This window comes from Molothrus aeneus, chromosome 3 (genome assembly GCF_037042795.1).
Source record: "Molothrus aeneus isolate 106 chromosome 3, BPBGC_Maene_1.0, whole genome shotgun sequence".
In the NCBI taxonomy this organism is placed as follows: domain Eukaryota; kingdom Metazoa; phylum Chordata; class Aves; order Passeriformes; family Icteridae; genus Molothrus; species Molothrus aeneus.
In genome coordinates, this window is record NC_089648.1 from 26,782,112 (window position 1) to 26,794,352 (window position 12,241).

Sequence of the window (12,241 nt, forward strand, 5' to 3'; positions counted from 1 at the left end):
GCTCCCCTGTGTCTCAAACATAGCAAGAGGCAGTACTCAGCAGTAAATGGGTAATATTCTATGGTTTTCCTCCTCCAACTCCCAGCAGAAAGCACAGGTAACAGACAGGAAACACCTCAAAGCAAACACACATTTCATTTTCTCTTCAATTTTTTCTTCCATCAGTGAAAAACATACAGGAACATTCAAAGCCAAAGAGTTCAGATCAGGTTCTTGTTATTCTCCCCTGCCTGTATGGGAAGGTTAAACGCAGTCACCGAACTCTGCATACCACCCTCAGTCACGAAGAACCCTCTGGCACAGCTCCCAGACCAGTAAAAAACGACCATTTCAGTCCCCAAAGCATGGAGCCTGATCCATTTAAGCAAAACAACTTCTACTGACAGCTGGTTTTCTTAGCATATTCACGTCTGTATTTATCAGAGAAAAGCCCTCCAGGACAACAGTGTTTATTGCAGGATTATTTCTGTGAACACAGGGAACACAGCATTCACTGAGCAACAGCGTTTCTACCCTAATATAGTTTCTTCTTAAAATGTGAACCAAGATGAACCCATTTTTATGTTCTTTAGCATGGATGACTCACAAAAGAAAAAAAAATTACATACATTGAATTTTTTCTGTTAAGAAAAAAGCCCAAAAACTTCTGATCCACATTCATGTGTAGTATGCTGACACAAATTTTTAAGCATTAATTTAGAAATCAGCAGTTCAATCCTGCACTGATTCTTTGGATTTAGAGTCTAATGACTTTCAATACATGAGAAACAAAGAGATGAGGGGCAGTTTTATTATAAATTTTCATCCCATACGAGTATCTAGTATCCCTTCACTAGAAAGGCAATTTTGGACAACAAGATGCTTTCTCTACCAACAGGTTTAGAGCCACTATGAATCACTCATGGAAATACATCAGAGACATAAAGAGTAAATATCCCAGCAGGTCCTTACCATGCCCTAGAGCATGGCTGTGCCTACCTAGCTCAGCTGTATGACCCTGTTCCCAAAGCCCAGCAGCTCACAGCAGAGGATGGAGAGCATGCTGAGACAAGTCCCCTGCCCTGAGGTGGGAGGAAGGGAAGGATGAGCTGGGGACACACTCATGGATGCTGACAAGCACCAATCTCTCAGTTGTGTGGTCAGTCTGTGTGGTTTCTCAGCTTACCACTTCCTACAGAAGTGTGCAGAAACTGTTGTCTATGATACTACAGTAAAGATGGTAGTTTTTTAAAAACAAATACATCTCATAAAAATCCCATGTTTCATTTTATCTTGGTCTAATTTTGAAATAATTGAAAGTAACTGCTATTGGCAGTTTATTGCATAAAAGTTTATTGCATAACTTTTTATCTGTTATGCAATAAAAAGTCAGAAGAATTGTTAAAACTATAGAATATAAGCTTTTTAAGTGACTGATTTCAAATGAAGGAAACATTAAAAGTTGCTGTTAATGTGTTTCGAACAAATAGTATTGAAACGAACTTTTCAAATTAGCATGTTTTAATGAAAGAATTAAACCAGGTATTGTTATGAATAGTTATTGATGAGATTTTTACAAATTAATACAAGCAATTCCCATCCCTAAATGTGGGTTTGGTTGGTTGATTGTAAGAACTGCACTTGACACTCTTGCAACCAGACATCACACCATACAAGCCAATAAAGCACCAGTACTGACTTGAATGATCCACAACTCTTCTCTACTGCATTTCTACCTGCTGCTTCAATATGTGAACCTTTTCAAGCCAATCAGTGTACTAACATCTTCACCTCAAACCTAAAAGTTGGACACTTCCCTGATTTTGGAAATCTCTCTTACAGAGTCTATGACAGTGCAGTCCAAGTCTTAGTATTATTATGCCTACTATCAATTTAAAAAAATAGAGCAAATGTGTTTTATGAAAACCCTTCAAAGCAAAAATCCTATATTCGCATTCCTAGGACTCAGATTTGCTGACAAGATCTGTGGGTATGTATCATTTTTAGAAAGGGCAATGTGGGAATGTGTGTTTATATGTCAGAGCACAAGAGCAATGAAACCTCCTGGGAAAGCAGGAGATAACTCACTTTACACAAACAGGCCCTTTTCCTCTTACTGCTCTACAAACCTGAAATGTTATTTCATATGTCAGGAAAATGCTATTTCTGTTTGCTCATTCTTCCTAATGTGAACCCATTTTAGTGTTAGCAAAATAATTGTGGGAATTTGGTATTTTTCACGTTTTGTTGAGTTCTTGGGAATGTTATGTTAGGAACTATCAACTATTACTTGGAACACCTCAAAATCTGCTGCGCAGAAAAAATACACTGGTAATTTGCTTACATGGCTTTTGTAGATCCAATTACTGTGAGCAGCAGGAAAGATCTTTACAAGCAGAACACAATTCAAATGTAACATGCCACAGCCTCAAGTCATTAAACTAATCCTGAGGGCTTCTTGAGGCTTTTTATACTTTTGGCAAAAAGTATAAAGAAGTACACATTTTTGCTTCAGTTCCCAAACATTGGGAAGTTAAATATCTAGACTGTCAGCCCCTGCTAAACACAGCAGAGATTGGTTTTGGGAAAGAACAAGAGAGGACTGTATATTTGCTATTAAAACACAATTTTACAAACACACTGAAAACATACCCATACATTTTTTCATGGCACATAACAAGTAGCCAGTAGCATAAAGGAAGGTGCAACAGCTCACAAGCAACTTCAGTAATTATGCATTATCAGTACCTAGATACTGTGATGAAAATGTTACAAATGCAGAAAGACAGATTGACTTAGATGAGATAAGTATCTCAATCTCAACACACAGATAATGTGACAAGGTGTGGCACAGGACTCCAGGGTTTACTGGCATGATTTTAACATTACTGCATCAGCTATAAATGACAAAAGCCATAAATACACCAGAATGTCAGCTACATACCAATACCACTCAAGTATCTTTGTGCTGTATCGTTCTACATCACACATCTAAAATCAGATGCTCTTTAGGGCACTGAGAGAAAATGCAATACTTTTAGAGAGACAAAGAGTTCCTTTGTACTGCTATTCTGCTAGGTATCAAGAGGTTAACATCTTTCTAAAGATACTGCTGAAAGTGGGAAAATACGCAACGTATTCATTAGCTCGTGGATGATTTAGACAGATATACCTGGGTGGCCTGAAACATACTTAACCATCAACATGTGACTACAGCTGGAAATACAATGGAAACTAATGGTAGCCCATTTGCTTTTAAGAGTTCAGAAAAAGAATCCTTTGGAACATAGAAGGATAATTACATATTTGACTACAATTATTCCCTCAACTGATGCTGACAAAAAGGAATGAATTGATGAAAAATATGAAAATGTGAAAGCTACTAAACACATTATCTATGTGTTTGCACATGCACATGTAACCTACATTTTCTTAAAGTATCTTGGAAGTCTTATGTCTTTATCTAAGTCAAATTCTGGTTTTTATTTTCTAAACTGCATTCAAGAGTTTATCCAGATCAATACTCTGTTGAACAAAATGTCAAGATACCATGTTTCTGCACTCATACAAACTTTATCCCCATTTATTATAAAACTGTAGTAATCAGTATTTCCCATCTTTCCTCTACACAGAAGTCATCACCAGTTCAGAGGAAAGTCAACTGCCCTATTACCTAAAACACATCACTGAAACAATGCTACACCAGTTTGAAGGTGGTATACCTGAAAAGTCTAACATAGTTATTTTTTTAAGCATTACAAGACTGAAATATTGAAGACAAGGAGAAGCATTAAAACATTTTCAATTTCAGAAAAGGAAGAAAAAAAATTTAATGAAAACAGATTGATTTTTAGTCTCCAGTCTTTCATTTTAGGAGTAAAAATCCACTTCTCAGCAAATGTGCCAACTGGTAAACACATCAGTAAGGTTCAACGCTCTTAAAATGAAATATTCAGATATTCTCTTGAAAAAAGTAATTTACTAAAGCTGCAAATTCCAAAAGTTAAACAAGTTCTTTAGCTTCTACAATAATAATTTATTCAAATATGTTATGTTTATATAGAGAACTTACCTTCACAAAAGAAAAAAAATTAGATTCCTCCCACAAAAGCTATCACTATGGTGCACCATAGAAGGCACTCAAAATATACTGCCCCAAGAAAGGACAAACATGGTTTTCAGAGATTGTGATGCTATAAGAATATCACATACAAACAAAACCAGCTGAGAGAAGATCTATCATTTCTCCACCACACACACACACTCAAAGCAACCACTATAACTTTAAGCAATTTAAAGCAATAGTATGTTATCACCTAGTATGTTATCACACATACCAGGAGAAGATTGAAAAGTGCTGAGATGAAGTAGAATAAACATTCTAGAAAAAACCCTCACTTACTGTTCAATACGTGGGGAGAGGTACAGCTTAGGAAAAACCTGAGTGGCTTCTGTGTCCTCAAAACTAACGGAGAGGAGTGCAACATCTTCTCCAGGGTCTTCATTCACATCCTGTACGCAGAAAAGCAATATAAAATGGTAAATAACCAACCAAATTATTTAAAAGCTTACAGATAAGAACTAGTAAGTCAAACATGAATTTATTTAGGAGATGCTTAAGTGAGGCATCTAAACTGTAACCATTGCAAAACAAGTTGCAAATTTATTCTTTCTTACTATATTGGCACTTTAAATAAATATTTTGATCTGCTTAATTTCCTTTAATGTAACAGAACAAAATTACTGAGTTATGAAGTATACAGTACTACAATTCTTCAATTCAGTGAACTATAAATTTCAGCAAAGATACAGATTTCATTTTGAGGAATTCCTGGCCTGACATCAGACGCAAATGCCAAAGGATTTTTTTAAAATGTTGTAATATCACTGAGTTATGACCGCAAACTCTGTGTTTGTTATTTTTCAAAGTAGTCCATGATTCAAACTTTCTAGTGTATTGTATTCAACTCCTGTTGTTGATGGAAAACATTTTTGTAATTAGAAATTTATATCTAGAAGTCACCGCCCCCCAGTTTCCTGCAAATTAAACCTATGCATTACTTTCAGCAAAGACTGCAGACTCCAGGAAAGGAATGTAGGAAAAAAAAAAAGCATGCTAAATACAACTTAATGCATTCACAGTTGAGGCTTTAATCAGAACAATCAGTTACAGCTTTGGGATCATCTAGAACAAATTGTTTCTGGTTAGGACCTGATGTCCCTCCAATTCATAAATCACATGCAGTACCAACAAGTGTATTTGTGCCATGCACAACTTCATTTAAGCTCTTGACCTCTAGTTAGAAAGTAATCAGTTAGCAGCATAGTCACCTTCACTGACAGCAAATAATATGGTGCCACTTTTTGCTCACAAATAATTCCAACATGTTTGTTCATATGTACATAGCAACTTGCCAAGATGCCTTTGTTCTTATCTGTTTTGGAAAAATAGGAGAGGAAATAAGATATGTACTCAAAGCATGATCAACATGGTGCAGAGTGCTCTGGTATGCTCTGTCCTACAGGCAGCTGTGAGGAAGGAACAGGCAAACCACTTAAATATTTTTAGGAGGCCCTGTTCTGTGTGGGGAGAACAAAAAATTAAGTGACTGCTGCGTGGTTTCAGGAAAGCAATCTTGTGCCATTTGAAGCTCTGGCAGGACCGGAGCTGTTAAAGTCCAGAGAGACAAGCTGTGTACCAGCTATTATATGCAGAACACTACATGCCAAGAAACTTAGTGATAAGCTGCAGGGAAGAAGGGGTCTTAAAAAAGCCTAATTGTCTTAGATGAAAAATGAGACAGAGCTGACAGTGTTTTCTTAAATTCTGCCTTGGTGTGCAGCTCACTTGTGACAGATGAAAGAAAACTATGCTAACTGTAGAACTGCCTGTAAAATGGTCATGAGCACACTGTGGCTGGAAATCAGAGCATGGTTTTAACCCTAAGTCGCAGGACCACACTCCATATGAGTGGTGAGCACAAACAATAGCTGTTGTCCTGCTGTGATCAGTTCATGGATGGTGTTATGGGATGTGATTGCCTGTAACAGCAATGGATAGGATCTCGTGACCCAAAATGTTCCTTTAAGTGTTACGTTTTTAAGTGGTACTATCATCTGGACTAGAGAAAGTAGAACAGATTACAAAACCTTTGTCAACAAGACAACTAACAAAATATACCTAAGAGTACAATATACCCTGACCTTTTCCCCAGTATTTCATGTATTTCCATCATTAAGGAAAAAAAATTAAATAAGGAACAGCTTTCAGTCCTGAAGCTGACTATAGCATTAACTGGCTTTTTCCCATTAATTTGCTAATTGTCAATCAAACGAAAAGAACTATTAAGAGAGATTGAACAGCAACCCTTTTAAAGCTAATAACAATTAAAAAGATTTTATTTTAATGGGCATTCTTCAAGAGATGACAGGTACATAAAATGGTTAGGTTGATGAGGAGCTCAATGTAACCCTGTGACGTGCACTTGCAGCTCAGAAAGCCAACTGGATCCTGGGCTGGATCTCAGGCAGCGCTGCCAGCGAGACGAGGGAGAGGATTCTGCCCTCCTACTCTGTTCTGCTGAGACCCCACCTGTAGTGCTGCATCCAGCTCTGCCATGGACAGTAAATCCCCTCTTTAGTCTGGCATTTATTATTAGTGCTAAAGGTAGATGTGCACACACAGCCCGACACCACGTGTAAGAACAGTTTCTGGAATACTATCAGGTGCTTACTGATTGAACAAAGTCAAAACAAGGAACAGAAAAACCCAACTCCAAAACAGATTGGATGAATGCCACTACATCATCCATTAACACATACAGTAATATTATATTCTATTTTCTGTGCTCACTAGTGAACTTCATATGAAGACTCATGCCAGGGGGGAAAAAAGCCCACACAACCACATAAATCATCTCTGTATCTTTTCATGTTAAGTTGCAGTAAAATGAAATGTGAAGTAAGAGCAATAAATTGAGACATGATATTTTTCCATTTACAAAAATACACACAACAAACATGACTGCAACTCCTGCTGCCAGCAGAGTACTGTTATGTTCATACAGCAACTGTCCAATGCAAATCCATGTAAAGAAACTGGCATTCTTCTATAACTACTACTTTTCAAATGGATGCATATTTTCAGCTCTGAGAAACGAAAATTGTTACTTAAAAAAGACCTCAAAACAGCATTCCTGTAGGTTTTAAAAGACACAGAGCAATAACACCATGAAGCTGCTCAACCTTATTGTTCAGGTGGCCACAGATTTACAATGAACCCCCTTCTACCTGACACCATACCATTTATTCCTTTCAGCCTCTGTTACTTTTATTTATGGAAGAAGCTGCTTGCTAGAACTGCATTTGACACTGGTGTATCTATTAGAGCTGCCGTTTATAAAACCAAACCAAAACCACATGTCTGACAGATAAACTGTGGAAAACTTGGCAGCTAATAAACTTTTTTGATGTTGTCTGTGCCAGTTAGAGACAACTTAACCTTTTCAGTGATCTCTGTCCTAGTCATCTATAGAAACCTCTAAGTGATCAGGTAAGAAGATGGAGCCTTCCAATACCAGGCCATGCCATGCGCTCAGAACAGGGGCTGAGGTCTTTTCATTACACCACAGTGTCCAAAGGCAAATGCTGTTTTAATGCTTCTTATCAAACCCTGAGCAGACAGCATTTTTCCTTTTCCTACTTCTGCACATGTATTTATATCAAAGAACAGACCAGATCTGAATAGAGCAGCAAAGTAAGAGTCACCTCTATTCTTGTTTTTCAGCTGGCTTCAAAAGATAGAGTGACATCCAACTGCTTTGGCAATATTATACCCTTTTAGGAAAAAAAAAAAGAAAAAAAAAGAGGCTGCTGAACTGAAGTCACATCTCATGTTTTAATATTTAAGCATCCATACTTTTTCTTCTTATAATTTGTATATAACTTACAAGACAATAGATGCTTTTATTAAACAAATTAATTTCATATTCAAGAAAAATTGACTTTATAAGAATGCAGAATGGCAATTTTCTATAAATATTAAATTTCAAGATTAGAATTGCCATAATAAAAGTGCCATTTTATACTCACAGAAGTTTTTCTACACAAGACTCTACAGAAGGCATTATTAAAATGAACTTCTAACTGAACAGAGAACTCATCCTGGGCCACAGGAATTTTGAGGTTTAAAAACGGAATGTAAAAATGGTTGAGATCATTAGTTAAACATGTGATAATGCACACCTATTAATTTTTCCACAACAGTCTCATGCCTGATAGTTAAAAAAACAAGCCTCTAGAACATTGCAGTGTAAAAGATCCAACACAGATTTTCATGGTGCCTTTTTGCCACCTTGCTACTATTTCTTTTTTTAAAAAAATATTTCTCTCATTTCTGAAAATGTTCATTCAAATCAAACACTAAAAAAATGAATATACCCCTTAAAACTGAAAATAGTTTTCTTTCTCAAGAACTGCAAGGGGTTTCCTATGTTTACAGAATACTTTGCACAATGGAACCTCATCCTTGTCAAAACCTCCAAAGCAACATGGAGAGAAAAGAACGACAACAAAAAAATCTAGATGTTTTCAACCCATACACTTTTTTTTTTCTATTACAGAAACCTAGCAACAATATACAATTTACAAAAATAAATACAACTTTTCATAAACAGAAAACTCATGGTATTTGATTTTAATTCACTGTTTTTCTACTTAGCCAGTGCAGAGGAAAAGTTCCTTAAGTATGCATTTTTAAAAGTAAGCATTTTCTCAAGAAGAAGAGACCATGTGAAAGTATAAATGAAGGACAGAAGAGATGAAAATGGAAGTCTGAAGGCATCAAGAAATTTTTCTCCCATATACCTTATGAAAGGACTTTGAGTATCACAAAACTCCAAAGAAAAACTTAAAATTCTATTTCCAATTGCATCAGCACTGTGTTAACAGCCATTTGTTGGTTTTAATTTCTATTAATCTCAATTTACATTCAAATGCATGTTTCAATGTTTACAGCTGCTGGCTTTCCAAGATCCTTAATCTTTTTACAAAGTTAGTAGGAGTTGTTTATGAAAATTACCATCAAAACCACTTTAAATACACTATCCAAATGGCATTGTTTTCTCATATCCTACCTACTGTAATTGAAAACTGGGAATTTACTGGAACTGACAATTTATTATGAGTCAGATGGTTGATAGCCAGGCCAACCAAAACATCTGCTCTGCACAGTCACAACTGCTATAACCCATTTCCTCTTGTGCCTGGAGTCCTACCAAGTTGTACATTAGAGTTCCTTTTCCTTAAAGATGCAGAGTATGGAAAATCAGTTATTACCTTTTCTTCACCATCAAAAAAAAAAATTGCCTTGCAGCCTCTGATTAAAGTATACTTTTGAGAGGAGGTAGTTCTGTATTTGGCACACAAGTGCAATTCCCTGTCCCAAACAGTAATGCTTAAAGTGGTAAGTGACTTCAGTCTTGTCCTGGGCAGTAGCAGGACCTGTCTTTCCATGAAGAGCTCAGGATGGAGGGGGCATGAAACTGGGAGGAGAGCATGAAATAGAGTGATGCACAGATCAAAGATGTGGCATTGACAGCCTGGTTTAGGGTGATTAACAAAAATGAGAAGAAAACAAGCTTTGAATTTGGTAGGAAGTATGGGAAAGTATGTGCAGGAAGAGTATCGGCATTCTTTGAGGAGGACAAGCAGCTTCTGACCCTGGGGACAGCAGGAAATAAGGGAGCTGAACTTCTGGTAAGGCTGTTAAGTGTGTACTATGTATATACACAGCAAGTGGTGTGGGGATACAAGTGAGGGAAGAAAGAGAACACAAACTGTTAAATCTATTGGATGTTCCTTTGAGAAATGAGATGCCTCACAGATGATTGATATTGTAGATGCCTCCCAACAATATGGTGAGGACAAATCTGCTTCAGGAGGGAGGTTCCCAGTCCCAGCTGATTGCTCCTACATCTTGCTGGAGCCTTCACAACTCTTCAATAATTGTTTTTGTGGTATGACTAATTGAAGGAATGGAAACTCAAACAAATGGGGAAGGGATTGCTTAAAAGAAACAAAGGATAAACTTACATGATGTGGTGGAGGTTGCTGGGGAAAGTGCAATAGAAAGGCAGAATACAGATGAGAACTGAATGGAGTGAGGAGACCTTGATCTTCGCATCTGCAGCCAGCTTACACTAAGTGGGTCTTTCAGCAGACACCTACTTGCCTGTGGTACCTCTCAGCCCTAGCAAGTCAGTCAGCTTCACTGAAGCTGACTGAGAAATTTATATTTCAGGGTCCTTTCTGAAAAAAAGAAAGGTCTTCAGAAGAGAAATGCATGAGAGTAACATGCATTCAGAAATTTAATTTCTTAGGGTCAAATTTAATTCATGAAATTCTGCATGATACATACCTGTACCTGTACTTCTCTGATCAGAGAAGAATTTGGTTTTGAAGCTGAAATGTGAATTACACCAGAGAATACACAACACTGTTTGATTCCTTAGTACTAACAGGCCTCTTGCTTCACAAGAGTTAGCAATTTTAGCTTTTTCCCACCAAATGGCAGTGTGCAATAAAATGAAAATAAAGCACAAACAACTTGTATCCTCATTGTGTAGCGGTTTCACTAGCTTTGATACAAGCAGCTACAAGTTCTCCCAATCTTTTTCTTTAGTGTTTTTTTGGTAGGTGGTTTTTTGGTTTTTTTTTCTTGTTTTACTAGGTTGGGGTTTTTCTGTTTGTTTTTTAAATAATAAAACACACTAGGTGAAAGCAGACTAAGGAATGTGGAGTGGCAAATGAGACTGAGAAATCTGCTTCACTCTAGGGAGATATTTAATCACTCCAGGAAATTCTTTCTCCTGTCTTCCAGGAAACCCACCAGGTCTGATCAAGGAGTGTTGATTCTTTAAATAGGAACTTTAATGAAAACAAAGGCAGTTACCTTGAGTGCACTGCTCATCAAAGCTTTCCATACACAGTCCCTCTCCCAAGGTAACACAGCAGCAAAGACTCTGGGCAAAGCACGGTTGAGCTCAGTGCTGTTCCCATTTTAAAAATTACATGGAAATTGTAGGTTGGGAACAACTTGGTAAAATCTGAAAAGCAAGCTTCTAGGACAACATACTGGGTTTTCTTCATTAAACAAATCAAATCAAATATCTACTGAGCATTAAAACTATCAGCAAGACCTCCAAGCATACCACTGGGCATCAATAGCTGAACACAAAAACAACGGATGTTACACAAACACTGTGACATCCCAGGGGTTCTTTTCATTGTCATTGTTCAGGGTCTTCTTGTTCAACATTGACACATTAATCTGTTTTGTCTATACTCCTTTCTTTTGTTATGGTCGTGGTAATTTACTGCTACTTTCACAATATGATTGACTGTTAAGATTTAGGTAAAGAATGCTGTTAAGAAAAGCATAAGAAACTACAAATGGTTAGGAGGAAGGAAAGAGTAACATTCCTGTCCATGAAGTACATGCTAGATTCAAAGCCTTTAAGATTAAGGAAATCTCAGACAATAAAAATTAATTTATTTTGACAGCAGAAAAAGTTGTGGTGACACAGCACAACAATACTGTTTGCTTAGGTCTGAAAAACAATCTCAGAAAACAAGGCAGATTTCTTCAATGGTCAAAAACATGTTTTGGCAAGCTTGAGACACAAATATGAAATACATAATCCAGGCGTGGCACAGGATAAAAATAATATGCGCCACAGTAAAAAATTAATCTTTTTAATTCATGTCAAGCAATCTAAAATGTTTTCACACATTCATTTTCACATACAAGAGATACAAAACATATTTGCAAACAAGGATCATTCTATCATATTGACTGAATCTAAATCTTCACTTGTTAAGTATGTTTTGATGACACTACAGCAGAGAACATTTAATATTTTTAGAAGAGACTGATGTGAAAGATGCTGATGATCTTAAATTTCAATTCATTCAATGACACTTCAGTATATGTGCTCTACCTACTCCAATATCAGGTACCATACTCAGGTTAAAATAAAATTTAAAACCAGCATTTACAGAATTTGGAATACATCTGGTAATAATTTTTTTTTTATAAAAGAAACACAAAAAAGAAACAAATATTAGAAATTGAGATTGCTGGGTAGTAATCTCACACCTGGCTTTTTCAAACATTCATAAAAAAGCAGCTTTCCTTCCTAGAAAATTTAAGATATCAGTTTATCAAACACTGTACAGGAGTGCTGCTTAATTTTTGTTTCAT

At 36.6% G+C, this 12,241-nt stretch overlaps 1 protein-coding gene across 1 annotated transcript in view; it reads right to left on the minus strand.

Annotated features, from left to right (window-relative positions):
* BABAM2 (BRISC and BRCA1 A complex member 2) overlaps window positions 1-12,241 on the minus strand; it is a 161,130-nt gene that overhangs the window by 68,995 nt on the left and 79,894 nt on the right. Inside the window, exon 7 of the mRNA XM_066547872.1 lies at window positions 4,382-4,491. Within this exon, the coding sequence (XP_066403969.1) occupies window positions 4,382-4,491 (110 nt within the window). The remainder of the gene's footprint in view (window positions 1-4,381; window positions 4,492-12,241) is intronic.